This window comes from Hyaena hyaena, unplaced genomic scaffold (assembly GCF_003009895.1).
Source record: "Hyaena hyaena isolate Hyena2069 unplaced genomic scaffold, ASM300989v1 scaffold_700, whole genome shotgun sequence".
Classification (NCBI taxonomy): Eukaryota; Metazoa; Chordata; class Mammalia; order Carnivora; family Hyaenidae; genus Hyaena; species Hyaena hyaena.
Window position 1 is genome coordinate 463,144 of NW_024081331.1, and position 18,391 is coordinate 481,534.

Here is an 18,391-nt window from a genome sequence, read left to right on the forward strand (position 1 = left end):
CCCCCAGTGGTAGAGGAGAGAGGATGTCCGTGCCCAGCCCACTCCGCGCCACCCTCCCTGCCCTGCCTGGCCCCGTGCACTCTTACATACTCGAGTTTCGGTGGGAGCTGGCCAGGCTGTGTCCAGCCATCTCAGGAGGGGGCTGGTGGCCGCGGTGCAGGAACTGCTGGGAGCTGAGCATGTGGCTGGGGTGGGCAGCCCGGTTCATGTTGTGCAGAACATTGACCTAGAGGAGGGAGAGCTCAGTGGGCACCCGCCTCTCCTATTCCTGCTCACTAGAGTCCTGTCCCACCTCACTCGGGCCCATCTGCTAACCATGCCCCACAGCTCCTCCTCCGCCGCCGCGGACAGGTTCCGGGCTCCTCCGGGCTCCAATGTCCATTCCCACCAACTACGGGTCTCAGTCCACTCTGCCAGGGCTCCTCGCTAGCAGGAGAGGAGGGGAAAGAAGGAGACTCTCCAAATACCTCCACAATGAATTCATTGCTGGAGTAACGACCATTCATTTCTGAGCAGGACAGCCGGAATTTCCTGGCATAGAGGGCAGCTCCGTGTCGCAGCCGATAATGAGCCTGCCTCAGGATCTCTTCGTACACAGTGATGCTCTCCACCCCTGGGGGACAAGGAAGTAGCTCAGGGCAGGAGTACCCTCCAAAAAGGCCGGGCAGGACCCTCTCTCGCAGACTCCCACCGGCTGAGAGCACACACAACCGCAGAATGGGTCAGTCCCACGTCTCCACAGGGGAATGACCTGAGTTCTCCCAAGAGATGCCCCCCTCCGCCCCCAGCCCAGCTCTGACTCATTGAGAGAGAGTGACTGGGGTCCATATCCTGCTCTGCTCTGCTCTTCTCTAAAAACTCTGTGGCTTCTGGATAGAGATGGAGAGAAGGCAAGACAGAAGGAAAGAGGCAAGAAGGAGGGAAAGGAAGAGAGGGGAAAATTCAGAAGTCCTCGGTGAGGCTCTGGAAGGGAATGGAAACAGGAGGAGCCGGTGATGACCATCTTCTCCCATTCCTCCTTATGGAGGTTTCCTTCAGAGAATAGCAGGCTTCCCATGGAAGCTACCAAGTCATGGCCACTATTCACCAAGACGTGAGCACATGAGTCAAAGCTCTGGTGTGTCCACGAGATCAGAGAGAGGGAAGGTAGAGAGAAGGTGGTTAGGGCCAAACAGCTAAAGGATCGAAGGCTCGTCAGAGAAGACTGACCCACAGGAGGAACGAGGGGCAGAGGGGAACCAAGCTGTAGAGAGAAGCTTGACGAACTTCCAGGTTGGGAAGGTGCAAAATGCCACTTGTCCACATCCCTGGGCCTGGGAGGAGGACCCGCTGGAATTCCTAGAATCCTGGTCATGGGGAGGGGCATGCAGGGAAAAAGAGGACCGGCTCTCAGTCCCCACTGACCAGCAATGGTGAGGTAGGCCGACGTGTTGGTGAGCTCCAGCCCTCGCTGCTGCAAGAGTGCCGTGTCTAGGAGCAGACTTTCCCGCTCTGGGTCCAGGTCATCCCCCACCAGGGAGATCTCGCAGCCATCCAGGTTGTGCACGATCTCATCCGACATGCGTGTGTCTGTCACTGAATGGGAAAGAGTCGGGATCAGGGTCAGAGCCACAGGGCCCACCTCGTGGCCACTCTTCCTCCCCTTCCAGGCTCATTCCCTGAGAGCAGTCGGCAGCATCGTCAAGAACAGCATTACCCAATACTTTGCTCATACCCACAGGCCTCCTCCTGGCTCTACATCTGTGTAAGTGGTTCTAGGCAAGCGAGTGTGGGGTGAAGTCACTCCAGGTGCAGACACGGGCCCCCTCTCGGGACGATATCACTTCCTGGAGTCATCCTTACCTGTGCCCTGCCAATTCTCATCCTTTTTGGCCTCCACCTGGTGCGAAATGGAGCAAGTGATTTGAAGATCGGGGAACAAGGGGATCCCCTCAGGACCTTCAAAGTCCACAGCCGGGCGAGCAAAATGAGCAGTGCCACTCAGCAGGATCTGGGGGGCATCAGGCTGAAGGACCACCACGTAGCCCTCCACTTCGGGGATGGAGACACAGGATTCTTCACTGAAGCACCTACAGGAGAAGGTGGGGGAGAGGCAGCTTACGACCCAACACCTCCTCTCTTATGATCACTATTCTGTTTCATCCCTCCGGGCGTCCATCTCTACAACAGAGCACCCCATGTTGGGGAGAGGAGGGGAGAAAAGAGGGATGGTGTCTCTGTAGCAGCACCACTACCCCACCGGGGCAAAGCTGGAGAGGAGATACCCTTTCCTGGGAGGATGCCACTGTGGGAAAGGGTCAGGGACAGATCAGACAACCCAGACCTGCAGGAGGGATCACATTACAACACCCTGATGGCAGATTATGCAACACCTATCAAACTTCATTCTACAAACCAAACTTACAAAAATGTTTACACATACACAATTCCTTACTCAGAAGATTTAAATTAAGAAGTGTGTTCAGTAGGGGCGCCCGGGTGGCTTAGTCGGTTAAGCGTCTGACTTTCGCTCAGGTCATGACCTCGCGGTTCGTGGGTTCGAGCCCCGCGTCGGGCTCTGTGCTGACTGCCAGCTCAGAGCCTGGAGCCTGTTTCAAAGTCTGTCACTCCCTCTCTCTCTGACCCCCCTGCTCCCGCTGGCTCTCTCTCTCTCTCCTAGAAATAAATAAAATATTTAAAAAAAAAAAAAAAAAAAAGAAGTGTGTTCAGTAAAACACGTGGCAGATACATGCCACAAAAATATTCAACAACAAAAATGGAAGGGAGGGCTGTGGTGGGGGAGCCTATCCCAGGATGCACACCTCTTTGGTGTGTCTTCCATTCATTCCCTTCAAGATCAGAGAAACCTACTTTGGTCGGTGAGCTAATGTGATGATCTTGGACCTGTTTCCATGGTCCTGTGAAGCCTCGCGGACCTTGGCACCAGGACAGACTCCCTCAAGCACTCAGCCAGGCCAACCAACGTACAGCACAGCTGCTCAGGGGTCACCTCCCGCCCCATCCTTTGCCAATCGATCAGAATGACACCTCACTTTTCTCATCACACCTGCTGGTTTCTGAAGCATTTACACATACTATTTCATCCAACCTAATTTCAATGCTGTGGAAAAGGGATAAGAAACCAACGACACACGAGAAATAGGCATCAGAGTTAAGGCTTAAAGCCACTGTTCCTATGCCAAGATCACACTCTTTCTACTGGACCACAGCCACTATTTGGGACCTGGGTTTGCACCAGTCTGATTTATTTAAAGAAGCACCCCTTGAACAAGCAGCCTTCAGAAGGGAGTTAGTAGCACAGGAGCAAGGCTTGTGGGCTATATGCTTGTGCTAACTGAAATGAGGCTTGCTGAGCATGCCCAACTGGACTGCAGGAGCCATTATGGGAAGGGGTAACCTCAGCAGATATGAAGAACTCAAGTCCCTGACGCTGTCCATGCCCACAACCTGCTAAGTTCCTGTGCTGTAAGGAGTGGGGCCCAAGAATCTGCACGGTTATTCCGAGGGCCCCAGCTCAAACCCTCTTGGAAGACAACCTCAGCTGATCCTGAGAGCCCAGACTCCAACAGACATCCCCACTGCAGTGAGCAATCTAAAGGGGACTCAACGGGGAACAGGGGGCTGAACCTGACCCAAAAGCACTAATGATCTGGTCAAGAGCTTAGGTATGGCATACAACCTTAAAAATTTTTTTAATGCTTTATTTATTTCTATGAGAGAGAGAGAGAGAGAGAATCCGAAACAGGCTCCAGGCTCTGAGCTAGCTGTCAGCACAGAGCCCGACGCAGGGCTTGAACCCACAAACCGCGAGATCATGACCTGAGCCAAAGTCAGACGCCCAACCAACTGAAGCCACCCAGGTGCCCCGGCATACAATCTTAAAACAAGGGCAAATGTGGTCACCATCGCGTAAGTGGAACAAACAAAAAACCCAGGAAGGTTTAGAGAGGCAGAGGTCATTTCTGGCTAAGATGGGAATAGGGCATTTGGCCAGGGAGGATAGGAATAATCAAGAGAAGTAGCAACAGAGCTAGCCTTCGAAGGAGGATAGGACTTCGCTAGGCAGAAGGTAGACCATAGAATGGATGCTGGGGAGTATACCAAGGGGAATGAAGGAATGAGGCAGGAAATCTGGGCAGATGGTTGAGGGCTTCGAGTGAGATTTTCGAGCACTGGCCAGGGGAGGCCATTAAAATCTTCTATATCAAGGAAATATGAGGATGAAAATTCTCGTTTATGACCACTAACCCAGCCTCCGGTGGAGAGTGAACTGAAGTTAGAATATTAGAGATAGGTCAACTCATTGGGAGGTTATGGCAATAGGCTGGGTGAGAGGTAATCAGAGATGGGGCTGGAGTCATATCAGCAGAAATGGAAAAAGAGGAGACAGATTCCTAACACCCAGCACAGGCAGGATCAGGGTGACCTGGTGACTGATGGAGCGTGGAGGAGAGACAGGGAGAAACCAAGATGACTCAGAAGTTTCAAGCCTGGATGATTGCATGGGCAGAGACACCATTACAGAAATGGAGAATTCCAGGGAGAGGCTAGTTTGGGTACTGAAGGTCATTATTCCGTCTTATGATGGAACAGATTAGCTCATCTGTTTGAGGTGCTGACAGAACTTCTAGATAGAGGTTACAGCAAGCAGATAGAAATTTAAGGGCTGTGAAAGAGGATAAAGCTAGAGAAAAAAGATATGGTAGCCATTTGTTCAGGGGTTAATGCCACAAAGGAGGTGGGCTTTCCAAGAAAGAGAGGGGGGAAGAGTACCTTAGAGAAAATCTGCATTGACAAATAGTTGCATAAATCTGGCTTTAAAGGGGCAGAGCCCCAAAAACTGAACACTGGAACTTGGGGAAGCCACATGCACTAGGGCAAGGATGTATATCAGGAAAAAGGAGGTACTGTTAGGGATCTATCTCCTCCTCTTTCACTCATGTGCATGTGCAGGTGTGTGTGCTTACACACACACACAGATACACACACACACCTCCCTATATTTTCTCCAATGATCTCAAGGAAGTATTAGGGTAGCACTAACCACAGGATAGCTCTACAAATGAAAAAATTGAGAGCTCTCTTTCTCAGCCTCACAAAGAAAACAAGATCCCTTTCTCCCTACTAAAGGATCAAAGTCAGGTTCCCAGCCCTTGGATAAGCCTCTCCCAGGGCATCAAAGAAGTAGGAGGAATTCAGATGAGTCCATCAACAAAGGATGTCAACTCCTCCCGCTGTGGGGCACCCCTCCCCTTGCAAAGCTCCACCCTAAGCCAAAAGACAGCATCCTTCCTTGATGTGGCTCCAATGCAGAGTGAAGGCAATGAATGAGGCAATCATTCGGTGACTAGTGGGTTAAACCCTTCATAGCTGCACAACTGCCCTTTTAACGACTTGAGTTCTAGCTAGAACGTGGTGGGCTGCATGCTTGGCTCTGGTCTGTGCCCACATGACCCCAGCTACCTGTGGCCTTCAGCTCCACACCATGACCACACCATGGGCCAGCAGCCCGATACCCAAAAGCTGCTGCCTCTGCCTTCCAGAGCTGTAATTGTGAGGCCTGATAATCATGACCAGTCACAGTGCCCCCTCCTTTCTCTCCTCTCTAAGCCCACCCTTCCCAGGATAGCTATCTTCACATCGCTTATGGAGAAACCAAGGCAGAGGAGGGGAGAAAGGCATGCTTACTCAGGAATCTAGTCTCCTGCATTGAGTAATCCACCCACCAGATGGCAGTAGCTCCTAAAAACTGCCCCACAAACATTCTAGGGGGTGAAAACCAACATTGGCAGAATAGGCACTGGGCTAGTGGTCAATCTGGACTGTATCATTTAGCTCTCAAAACAATCCCATGAGTTAGATTCTATTGTTATCTCTGCTTCATAGCATTTGCTCTGTGCAAAAAGCCAGTAGGTAACAGACTCTGGGTCTATAACTATTATACTTTCATGACCTCTCAGTTACTTGCCATTTTTTAAATGTCTTATTTATTTTTGAGAGAGTGCAAGTAGGGAAGGGGCAGAGAGAGAGGGACAGAGGATCTGAAGCAGGCTCTGTGCTGACAGCAGCCCGATGTGGGGCTCGAACTCACAAACCACAAGATCATGACCTGAGCCAAAGTCAGACGCTCAACCAGCTGAGCCACCCAGTGCCAATTTTTCTTTTAAAGAATTAAAATTATTTACTTAGAATTCAAAGGTCAGAAAACTTTCAGTGAAGGGCCAGACAATAAATATTTTTGGCTTTTGGGGCCATACAAACTCTGTCCCAACCTAGCCCTGCCATCATACTGTGAAGTAATATGCAAAGAAATGGGAATGGCTGTGTTCTAATAAAACTTTATTTACAAAACAGGCAGCAGGCCAGACTTGGCCCCACAGCCATAGGTTGCCAACCCCCAGGCTTAGATGATCCTATTTGACCTTGCAAGAGCTTGTTGAAACAAGATTAAAATAGGTGAAACAGCTAGAGCTACTAGCTCAAGGTCATCCAGGCAATCAATATCGTGTCAGAATTAACATCAAATCTCCCAGCTCCAAATCCAGTTCCCGCTCTGCACCACTTTACATATCAGCATAGAGGCACAGAGAAAATTAAAACCCCACGGTCCTGGAAGGGTGGTTTGTGGAAAAAATAATGAATCCGTTGTTTAAATCCGAATCTAGGGGCGCCTGGGTGGCTCAGTCGGTTAAGCGTCCGACTTCGGCTCAGGTCATGATCTCATCGTTCGTGGGTTCGAGCCCCACATCGGGCTCTGTGCTGACAGCTCAGAGCCTGGAGCCTGCTTCAGATTCTGTGTCTCCCTCTCTCTCCGACCCTCCCCTGCTCACGCTGTCTCTCTCTCAGAAATAAATAAAAAACATTAAAAAAAAATTTTAATCTGAGTCTAGTCCAGGCTCTTCTACAACATTGGTGTGTCAAGTGAGCAAGTCAGTTGTCGTTGGGGCCCAGTCTCCCCATCTATGTAGTGAGGGGGTGTGCCTAGCCCTGGGTGACCTCTAAGACCAAGGAGTTCTGACACTATCTGGTTCTGCTCTGTGATTTGCCCGCCCCACCCAACACTCACTTGACGGCAGTGGTGAGGCGCAGGGGCCTGACGCCAGGCGTGGCAAAGCGCAGAGTGTTCATGTAAGCCACATGCTGCAGGGCATGGTTGAAGGTCTCCACATCATCCCCCTCCAGGGTGAGCAGGGACTGCGAGGGGTTCACGTGGACCTGGGCCCCAGACACAGACAACTGAGAGCAGGGCCAGGAGGTGGGAGAGAGGTGGGCAGGGGTCGGGGGCCGGGGGCATGCCCGGAAAGACAGGGCTAGAGGAAGGGGCTCTACCTTCATGCCTTTGCCCAGGCTCTCGAAATCCCTATAGTCCAGCCCCTCCCGACATGCATAGAGGCACTCGATGACCTCGCGGCTCTCCAGGCGGCCGGAGCGCACGCTGAAACCAGCCAGGTAGCCATGGAAGTAGTGGTGGATCAGCAAGGGGTCTCCTAGGGCAGGAACACAGGGGCGGGAGGGAGGTAAAGGCAGGTGAGAGCAGAGGCAGCTGGAGCAGGAAGGGGGGCAGAGGGAAAGGGCAGACGGCTGGGGGAAAAGCACAAGAAGGAGAGATGTGGAAATGAAAAGGAAAGAAGAGACCAGGAAGTGAGGCCGGGGGAGACTGGAGAAAAGCAGAAGAGGGAATAAATCCAAGGAGAAGAGAAGGGTGAAAAACAGAAACAACAGAAATGAGAAAAGCCCCCAGGAAAGGGAGAAAGGGAAGGAGGAAAGCATGACCAAAGGGAGCACAAAGAGAAGCCCATGGAGGAAACGGAGGGGAGGGCAAGACGGCGTGGTCCCAGGGCATGCAGGGGCCCCCGGGGAACGTGTGGAGCTTCACAGATGCCCCAATCTCCCTACATGGGACCACCTCCTGCCTCCCACAACTGCTACATGGAAAGCCAGCAAGAGAACTCTTCCACTTCCTTCTGTGGGCAGGAAGGGACACTCAGGATGCCACCAAGCTCCATCTGGCCTTACCTCTCCCAGGGACCCCTGCCCTGTAGTAGTTCATGGAGGCCCTACCCCCTGGTGGCAGGCGCAGCAGTAACTGTGAGGCTGGCTGGGATTTGGGGGTTGGCGTGGAGTCAGGAGCAAGCACAGAAAGTTAAGGTGAGAGCTCTCTGGTTTCCAGTTCTTATGCACAGAGTACCTTGTGTGGTGTCTGTACTGTTGTCTCCTCCCTTTTCCTTCTCTTTGTTCTTCTCCTCTGGAGGAAAAAGAAGTAGCAATGAATTCAGTCTTGTAGGGGCAGATTGACCACAAGGAAGAAGGGGTCTTCCCGTTTCTCTCCCCGCCAATGTAGGACTTGCAACCTGTCCACCAATTTCACATCTCAATCTCTCCGGCTTCTGTTAACAACCAACCCCCAAATATGTTGCTGAGAAAAAACGAGGGCTCTGGTAAGACACAGCATGCACACACACACACGCACGTGCACGCGCGCACACAAGCAGGCACACACCCAAGCTCCCAGAAGGATAAAGATGAAAGAAATAGCTTAAGGAAGACTGAGGACTCTCTGAAGTACTACTGGCCTCCAGCAAGGGAATGCACTTGCGGACATCATCCCTTCGATTGAACAATGTGGGCACTGGCCAAAGTTACAGAAAGAGAGATTCTGGGGATGCCTGAGGTGATGACTAGTTGAATAAGTGGGAGATATTGGGTGGGGGAAGGGGTGCTGCAGTCTACTCCACAGAGATCTCTCTGAGTCACCAGGCCCAACTGCAGGGAGACATGCATGAAGTCAGGCTACCCTTGCTCCTTCATTAATCCTAAGCCACTAGAAGTTCCAACCTCAGTGTCTTCACTGAGAAGCTCAGGGGGACTTACCAGTCCAGCAGGCCCCAATCATGAGAGCAGGTTCCCTTCGGGGAGGGTGGATGAGACCATTGTCATGGATGAGGGCAGGGTCAAATGAGATGCCATCGGCATAAAGCGTGACTGTGGGGAACTCCAGGTTCAAAGCGTAGTGGTGCCATTCATCATCGCAGACCTGGGGGAGCAGTGTTAAGGGTAAGAGCCCTCAGTTGCTTTATCTTCAGGGAATTAATACAAGGCACGGCCCCTTCTCCTGGGAGACAGGGTACAGTCCCTTATAGTTTCAGCTCTATCAGCAGGGCTTACTAGTGAACTGTTGCCTACCCAGCTCCAGAAATAACATCCTTGCCCAAAATCACCAGGCACCAAGCAAGTAAGTACCCAAAATTCCATTCTTCAGGCAAATCTCTAAAACTATAAACATTCCTAAGAGAAGTAACACACTATTTTGTGAATAATTTTGGAAGGTCTAGAGTAGCTTGTATCCCAACAGTAAAACAAACCCACTCTCCTTGGCAGTTCTCCTAGGGTCAAGATGGGGGTGGGGGATGGTCAGAGGAATGAGGGGTAGCAAGCTCTCTGCCTTATTAGCTTCTAAGTGCTGGAATGCCTCACGGTTCAACCTAGACCCTTTTCCCTTTTCTCTCTACTCAGTCTTCCTAGGAATTTCCTCATCTGTTCCCATGATACCACGTTTATACCGTTAATTCCAGAATCTGCATCTCCAGCCCAGAGCTCTCCTTTGAACACTGGGCTCTCCACTTGAATGTCTCAGAGGTATCTCAAATTTACCATGTGTAAGATAGAAGTCCATGCCCCTTCCCAATTTCCTCGCTTTTCCCTGGGTCAGCATCAACACTCCACTGTCCATCCAGTTGTCAAACAGATGACCTATGGGATACCTTTGATCCTTCCCTTCCCTTCACCTTGCACATCCAAACCACCAGCAGCGCTGTTGATCCCAGGTCCAAATAGAGCTGGAAGCTGTGAATTTCTGTGCAGTTCTCTATAATGCCATGCATTAGTCCAGTCCTCGGCCTTTACCATGGCAACAGTCTTGCCTAGGTCTTTATATTTTTATGTCTCTTCAATACATTCCTCCCATAGTTGCCAAAGGGATCTTCTTAAAATTCAGATCTAATCAGATCACCTCCCTGCTTTACACCCTTCAAAAGGCTTCCTATCTCTTACAGAACAAAATCTAAACAAACTGGGGCTCCTGGGTGGCTCAGTTGGTTAAGCATCCAACTTAGGCTCAGGTCATGATCTCTGCTCGTGAGTTCGAGCCCTGCATCGGCCTCTCTGCTGTCAGCACAGTCTGCTTCAGATCCTCTGTCCTCCTCTCTCTCTGCTCCTCCCCTGCTCACATTCTCTGTCTCTTCCTCTCTTGCTCTCTCAAAAATAAATAAAACCTTAAAAAAAAAACTAACCTTAAAAAAAATCTAAACAGGGGCGCCTGGGTGGCTTAGTCGGTTAAGCGTCCGACTTTCGCTTAGGTCATGATCTCGCGGTTCGTGGGTTCGAGCCCCGCGTCAGGCTCTGTGCTGACTGCCAGCTCAGAGCCTGGAGCCTATTTCAGAGTCTGTGTCTCCCTCTCTCTCTGACCCTCCCCTACTCACGCTGTCTCTCTCTCTCTTAGAAATAAATAAAAATTAAAAAAAAAAAATCTAAACAAACTCCAGCTGACGCTGCCCAGCTCTCCAACCTCATGTCCAGTCTTTCCCCCTTGTTCACTGTATTCTAGCTCCACTGACTTCTTCCCATGCCTGGAACATGTGAAGCACTTTCCTGCCTCAGGGCCTTTGCAGCAGCTCTTCCCTCTGCCTAGAACACTTTTCTTTTCAGCTATTCCTCATCCTTTGAACAAAACTTAAATTTCACCTCCATCAGGACTTCCCTGAGCATCAGATCGAAACAGAATCCCTCCCTGTGTCCTCCCGCATTCTCTACTTCACTCCCCTGCTGTTCTTTCAAAGAATTCATCATAATTTACTATTTGTATGTCTCCCTACTTTCTAAAAATCTACTTCTCCAACTAAAATGTAAGCTCAAAGAAGGCAAATACTTTGTTTCATCTGATACTCCATTGTATCCCCAGAACCAAGCAGAATGGCAGAGTCTTGCTTAATACTTCACAAACATGTGTTGAATAAATAAGGGAATATAAAAGAAAGCAAACGGAAGACTGTCTCTTTCACAGAGTACCACAGAAAGCAAAAGCTTTTGTAGACAGCCCTCAATTATCCAGTTTGTGGATTTTCTAGGCCCTTCCTTTCTCTTTCTCTCTCTCTTCCACTTCCTGCCTTTTTTCAGCTATTTGCTCACTCAGCCACTCCACTGGGGCTTGCAAGAAAAATAAAAGGAAATGGGTACTCAATTAGTCCCAATTGGCCCGCTCGGGCCAGCTTACAGAATGAATAAAGAAGAGGTTGAAATTGTCCGCTCCAGAGAGGATTTTACATATTTTTGTCCATTATTTATCCTTCATAATCATGGATGATAATAATGAATATTGACATTCTTTCTGCCTACAAAGTCTAGTCCATCATTTGATTCTACAACAACCCTCGGATATAAAATTCATATTATTCCCATTTAAGAGGTCAAGAAACTGAGATTTAGACATATTAACAGAGATTTCTTGGCTAGGGAGCTCCCCTGGCTGGACTCAAACCCAACCTGTGTCCCTCAGAATGACTTCCTTTCTCGCTGACAGCATGCTAACTGCTTGAGAGTCAGGGGTATGTACTGATAAGGTTCTAGGTAAGAAAGAGATGAAATAAAACAAGTGGGAAACAAGAAATAAAACCTTGGAGTAGAATGGTCAGGAACTGAAGGTGGAGCGAAGGGCGCACAGGACAATGCAGAAAACGCCAACCCCAGCCCCAGGACCCTCCTGCCGCCCACCCAGCTCTCCCAGGAGCCTGGCACTGGCCTCACCTGCTCCAGCTTCCAGAGGAACTTGACGGGGCGGGCACTCTCAAGCAGAGGCCAGTAGAGGAAGGCAATTCTGCAGCCATGGACAGTCAGCGAGTAGTGAGAGAAGCCATCCTCTGAGGGGAGAGGGCAGAGACACGGGTCAAACACAGGGCCTGAGGCAAGACCAGGTTCAAAGCCCCAGAGCGAGAAGACATGGGATTCTCATTACTCTCTTTGGTGCTCACCCTCTCGTATTCCCTAGCATCTTCCCTCTTTCTCTCTCTCTCTGACACATGCACAGAGTCCAGTCCAAGTGAAAACTGGGGCTTCTCGAACATTCTGATTGGCCAGGGTGCAACACTGGCCAGCCTGTTCCCACCCAGATTTCTACTGGTCCTTTGGTTAATACGTGGGTGACAGCCCATCTTAGATCAAGAGAAGTGAGCTCGAAGAAGTGGCAGGATTGAAAGTTCAGGTCAAGACTGAGCCCTCCTAGGAAGGACATGCTATGCAGTCAAGGGAAGAGGGGACTTAGAAATGGAGCCAACTAGCCCTTCAAAGGGGAGATGGGATGGTGGTTGGAGAGAAAGAATGGGGCACACCACTACCCAGGCTTCTCTCTCCTACAGTGAACAGGTTGTAATGGGAGTAGACTGGGAAGCAGCCTACCACGTGGTGGGATGAGGCAGGGGGATTGGGCAACCGCAGGTGAGAAGGGCAGTGAGCAGTCCCATTGCACTCCGAGAGTAGCGTGGTCTCAACCTCTCACACAGGCAGTAAACCACACAATTCCAGGGAGTATCAAACCCAGCACCGCCATCTTACAAATGAAGAGAGAGGAAGTGACCTGCCCACCGCCACAAATTGGATGGTGACAGACGCAGGATAAAAAGCCAGTTTCCTCATTCTCACACCAGTGCCCTGGGGGAAGGCTCACCATTCTGGACAGTGTTACACACGATGGTTTCCTCTTCCTTCTTGCCCTTGTTGGGAGTCACACCATGCTTCATCCAGAAGGACAGAGTAAAGTGGTCACTGAGGCTGTCCTGGGGTCCAGAGCCCAGCCCAGCTGTGCCACCTAGGGGAACCTGCACAGCTTGGGTGCCATTGAACCAGTAGATAAGGCTGCTGTCCTGGCTGTAGTGCACTGAGAGTCCAGCCGTCCAGTTGGCATTGGGGCCAGGCATGGGCAACAGGTCTACCTCCCCAGTGGCAGCACCTGCAAGAGCACAGAAAGCAGAAGTGTCAGAGCTGAGACCCAGCAGATGGGCAAATGGGAAGCAGTCGGGGAAAGAGTGACTGAAGGAGAGAGATTTCCCACAGCTTCTCTCACCCCCTTTCTCAGCCCCTCAAAGACACCTGAGGGGAGATCTCCCTTCTAGGAATGGCTCTCCAACTAATTCATTCTCCACCTCATCATCTCTCCCTACCATTGTTCTGTAATGTACCTGGTGACTGTCTTGTGCTACGATTGTAATTATGCATCTTTGCCAACGACCTACTGATTTGCTTTTGGGGCCACAGGAGTTAACCACATGCTACAACCTCTGTGGATGTATATATACGTACAGGTGGGCAAGGGAAGATGAGGCAGATTCTTAGGAAAGAGGCAGAGGAGGATCAGGCAGAAGGCTGGGGAGAGGAGGTCACCCACCACAGAGTTTCCGCAGTGCACGTTCTGAGTAGTTGTCACGGTCACAGCCCTTGGCCACATGGCTCGTCTGTAGCTCTATGGTGGCCTGAATGTTCCAGAGAGGTTCATCGCAGGTCTCCAGGCGGATACCGGGGAACAAAGCCAAGCTCCCTGCGCCTGGTGCATATTCGATCCTTTTGTTCCAGCCTGTGTGGGGGTACAGGGAGAGGGTAGTAGAGAGAGAGGAAGGCAGCCTTCTTATCCATTCTGCCATTGTCCTGTTCGCTGACACTCTTGGGTAGACAGCCAAGGTAGACAGCTGCAAGCCTGCCCCCAAATCTCTCTCCCCTGGCTCCTAACCTAGCTCTAGGATTGTCAGAAGGGACAAAAGGGAAACCAAGGTGAAAGATGATTTACAAGATGGGTGACAGCACGGAGCCCCTCACCTTGCCAGCTGGGTTTACACGTGGGCTTCACCTGGATCTCCACCTGGGCGTCATCCGCCGCCCGCTTCTTCCCGCAGTCATAAGCTGTCACCGTGAACTTGTAGAGTCGCTCGCCACTGTACTGCAGCTTCTCTGTGTTCTCAATGTTTCCTGGGATAGGTGTGGGGAAGACAAAGAGGGTAAGGTGCGCTAGGGAAAGCCTAGGGAGGTACGGGGAGGACTCGTGAGTCAATTGGGCAATGGGTGAAGGAGGCAGCAGGAAGACGGGTAAGGAGGTATCTGGGGAAACAAGGCTCTCCATTGGGAAGGAGGAGTGGAAAGAGGGTCCGAGGGACACAAGTGGAGAGTTTAGCCCCGGGGTGTTCAGAGGGACGCGGGTGCACAAGGGCAGGGCAGCAGGGGATGGACTCACCATCGTTGTCGATGAGGAAGGGGGTGTTGGGTGTGAGGATCTCATAGTAGCAGATCTGACTATACTGGGGGGAGCAGTCACCGTCAATGGCTTCCACCCGCAGAATGCGGTCGTACAGCTTCCCCTCAGTTACCGCAGCGCGGTACAGCCGCTCCACAAACACGGGGGCAAACTCGTTTACGTCATTGACCCGCACGTGCACAGTCGCCCTGCACGTACCAGAGCAGAGGGCGGGACAAGGAAGCGTCAGCCAGCCTCAAAACTCAAAGAGAGGAATGCAGACAGGGAGCCGGAGCACACAGGAGCCTGTGCGTCCCGAGCCTAGGGCCGTGGGCTGCTCCCACCCCCCAGGGCACCAAGCACCACACAGGAAGGGGTGACTGATGTGAGGGGTAAGGAACAACCCCAGAGGACACCCTTGGCTGACTTGGAGGACTCCTGTACAGAATGCTATAGGTTGGGTGCTGAGACAAGGGACAAGACAGAATTTAGTGTCCCGCTGGTTATTCCTCCACAATAGTCAGATCCAATGGGAGAACCAAGGAAGACATAGAATAAAAGCCAAATTAAAAGCAACTGGGGGGTGGGGCTCCTAGCTGGCTCCGTTGGTAGAGCATTCCACCCTCAGTGTCAGGGTTCTGAGTTTGAGCCCACATTGGGTGTAGAAATTACTTAAAAATAAAATCTTCAGGGGCGCCTGGGTGGCTCAGTCGGTTAAATGCCCGGCTTCAGCTCAGGTCATGATCTCGCGGTTCGTGGGTTCAAGCCCTGCGTCGAGCTCTGTGCTGACAGCTAGCTCAGAGCCTGGAGCCTGTTTCGGACTCTGCGTCTCCCTAGCTCTCTGCCCCTCCCCCCCACCCCCCACTCATGCTGTCTCTCTCTCGCTCTCTCTCAGAAATAAATTAAAAAGATAAAATAAAATCTTTAAAACCAACCAGGGGAAGGGAAGTGGTACTTATATAAAAGCCATCAAGCCACCTGCCATGAGCGTGAGAGGAGCGCAGTCTTCTGTGCACACATGTGCAATGTGCATGTCAGGTGTGCCCCCCCTCACTCAGGCCCCATGGGGCGAGCAACCCTGCGGCTATGCTTTTCATGCTGATCCCTACCTTTCGCCAAGATCTAGGTGACCAGGGCCCAGATCTTGGGTCCTATCTCCAAATGGGAAACTGAGTCACAAGGAGCGGTTTACCGGCAGTGCCTCTTAGCAGCCCAGGAACCCTGACTGCCAACCTTTCTCCCATTCTCTGATGAGAAGTCAGCTGGGAACAGACATAGGAATCTTGGGCCCCAGGCTCGGTCGTGCCCGATCAATTTCCTGTGCACCCCCACGTAGCATCGGGCACGTGTATACCGTGTGTGCGAGTGTGGTGTGCGCTGCAGACTGGCGGGGCAGGTGGAGGGAATCCGGATGTGTGCTGATGTGCTCCTCCTTCTCCTCATCATAACCCATGCACTGAGCCCTTCCCGGCATCAGGTACTGTGGTGCATGCTTTTTACATAAACCATCTCCTTTACTCTTCACGGCAACCTAAGGAAGTAGGATCATCATTTTCCCATCTCATAGGCCAGTAAAAGCAGGTCTAGAAGGCTAAGTAAGTTGCCCAAGATCAGAAGAGGCAGAACTGGGATTAGATGCCATGAGTTCCTCTACAGGTTTCTAGCACCTTGAGTGAAAGCTCCTGGAAGAAAAGACCCCGATGAACAGAGAGGGGAGGGGTAGGTATACAATGACATCATGGGCAGAGGAGGGTAAGAGCGGGGAGAGCCCGGCAGCAGGGTGCAGGGGACAAGGGCTTCCTCACTTGTGCGACTTCTTGGTGTTGGCCCCATCGGGGCCCTCGCCACAGTCGTAGGCCTGGATGGTGAAGGTGTGCTCCTTCTGGGCCTCGCAGTCCACTGGCTCCTTGGCCCGGATCAGCCCTTCTCCGGTTGCTTTGTCCAGAATCACGGCCTCAAAGGGCACCCCAGACCCATGGAGCCGGAAGCCACAGATCTCACCTGACCCAGGGGGGAGGGAGGGATGAGGCTCCTTCTCCTTCGCCACTTCCAGCATCTTCTTCCCAGCCTCCCCGCCTCCGTTCCACTTCACCTCTCCTCCCAAACCCCTGTCCCTTCTCTTGTGCACGTGAAGGTGTTAATTATCAGAGATAGAGCTCCAACACCAGCTTCCTGAGCTGCAGCCTCTCAGAGCTGCAGGGTCTAAGATCTGATCAAATCTTGATGCAGTTAACCCCTGCCTGCCCGCATCCTTCTCTCTGGCTCCCTTTACTCAGCCACCAGTCTTAAGCCTACTTCCCCACTTCCCCTGCTCTCCCTCTCAGGACCTCCCCTCTCCCCCCCTTGCCCTCTGCCCTCCCAACCACTTCTCTGTCCTACCCACCTTGCTTTCCCCCAACCCCAATTACCGGCATAGCGCAGGGGGGCGTCCTTGTCCAAGGCAAAGAGTGGTGGGTTCAGCAGGACCGTGTTGTCATTCTCCATGACAATGCCCTGGTATTCTGCCTCGATCCATGGCTTATGCTTGTTGGCTGACCCCCACCCAAGGAGAGAAGAGGAAGCACCTGTGAGCTGGCCCTCCACTCCTGCACAACCCAGACACACTTCCACTCCACTATCATCCCCCTTTCCACCCTCTGCAGAAGTACCTGCAGCAGGAAGGGCTAAGGACAAGAAATCAGCATTAAAGGAGTCACGGCCTTCTTCCCAAGGCAGGATAAACTGTTTCCATGGCAACAGCCTACCCTGGGGGAGGAGGAGGAGGAGGAGGACCACTATCTCCCCTGGGAAACATGGCCAGAGGGTAAAGAATTTTCTTTAGGGGTTTCAAGTGCTAGTGAGTGGAGACTGGAGCAGTGGTGGGCCATCAGAAGGCCCTGGGAAAGGGTAGAGTTGAGATGAGAGAAAAAAGATCTAGACGTTTCCAGAGATCCTGAGTGTTTATCTTCCCCTCCGCCACCACCACCCCCATTTCGGTCCTGATACCCTCACTCTGCACTTCTCCCAGCCAAGTCCCAGCCTAAGCCCATCCAATCTAAGAGAAGAGAAAATATATAGGACAGAAGGAGGGGGGCAGATAGGGGCAGGGCTGGAGTAGAGGAATCAATGCCAAATGACTGGACCCAGCACAGCCGACATCCTAAGGGATTATTGAACTGGCCTAGAAACATGACAAATCTCCTGCCTGCCTCTCATCCCTACACTCAAGAGAGCACAATCATAGCCAGCACATTTCGATGTCCCCCACAAGGCCACCAAACCCCACTCTCCCTGAACCCCACTTCTTGTTCAGACTCATGACTTAGGGCTACTTCTTGCTTACCTCTTTCTTCCGTTCAACCACCAGGCAAGCCAGGAAGGATGCAGGACTTGCTCAGCCTCTAGATTTCCCCACCTCCTGCCAGACTCATCTCAATTGTGTCTCCTCCCGGGGACCAATCTCCCCCTAGCCAGGTGAGGGGATATGGGGAAGGACAGTGTGTTCCCTTCCCTTCTACATCACCCCCCACCTCAGCTGCCACTGTTTGCTCTATTTAATCCCACCATTCTGACCCCCAGACTCTCCAAGCTCATCCGTGATGGCCTATCCATGGAACACGGGTGGAAGAAGACATATCATGACAGGGAAACTGAGTCACCAGAAGGAAACATCCCCAGTATGTCATGGTGAGCAAAAAATCCTGACTTCCAGTCTTTCCTCCAACTACACCCTCCCCAAAAAAAGGCTTCTGGCATCGGAATGCCTGGCCCTTTCTAGCAGATGACCACCAGCACCCCCTTCTCTAAGGGGAGGGAAGGAAGCCACAAGATGGTGCTCAGAAGGCAGCAGAGGAAGTGGCAGGAGGCTAAGAAGCTGGGTTGAGGTCAGACACTGAGGCGAGGAGCCACCGCCTGAACATGGAGGGGCTGTCGTGCCGCAGGGCCAGGGCTGGGCACCCTCTCCACAGCTCACCCCCAGCCTCCCTGCTCCTCTCCTCTTGGCCACAGACCCCCTGTGTCCATTTCCTTCACTCACTGCTGGCTCCCTGCCCTTCCTTCCTCCACTTCGCCTCCCCCCTCCTCACCTGCTCCTCTGTCCCTTTCAATCCTCTCTCTCTCTCTTTTTTCCCTGCACCTTTACCC

The 18,391-nt window shown here is 52.0% G+C and overlaps 1 protein-coding gene across 1 annotated transcript in view; it reads right to left on the reverse strand.

The window, feature by feature from the left end:
- Positions 1-18,391, reverse strand: part of CLSTN3 (calsyntenin 3) — a 28,104-nt gene that overhangs the window by 8,695 nt on the left and 1,018 nt on the right. The window contains exons 2-16 of the mRNA XM_039217509.1: positions 16,678-16,800; positions 16,075-16,270; positions 14,270-14,478; positions 13,858-14,007; positions 13,433-13,618; positions 12,716-12,997; positions 11,800-11,912; positions 8,872-9,034; positions 8,189-8,245; positions 7,330-7,487; positions 7,067-7,215; positions 1,843-2,069; positions 1,405-1,575; positions 468-613; positions 91-226 (exon numbers count right to left, since the gene is read on the reverse strand). Of these exons, the coding sequence (XP_039073440.1) occupies positions 91-226; positions 468-613; positions 1,405-1,575; positions 1,843-2,069; positions 7,067-7,215; positions 7,330-7,487; positions 8,189-8,245; positions 8,872-9,034; positions 11,800-11,912; positions 12,716-12,997; positions 13,433-13,618; positions 13,858-14,007; positions 14,270-14,478; positions 16,075-16,270; positions 16,678-16,800 (2,466 nt within the window). The remainder of the gene's footprint in view (positions 1-90; positions 227-467; positions 614-1,404; positions 1,576-1,842; positions 2,070-7,066; positions 7,216-7,329; positions 7,488-8,188; positions 8,246-8,871; positions 9,035-11,799; positions 11,913-12,715; positions 12,998-13,432; positions 13,619-13,857; positions 14,008-14,269; positions 14,479-16,074; positions 16,271-16,677; positions 16,801-18,391) is intronic.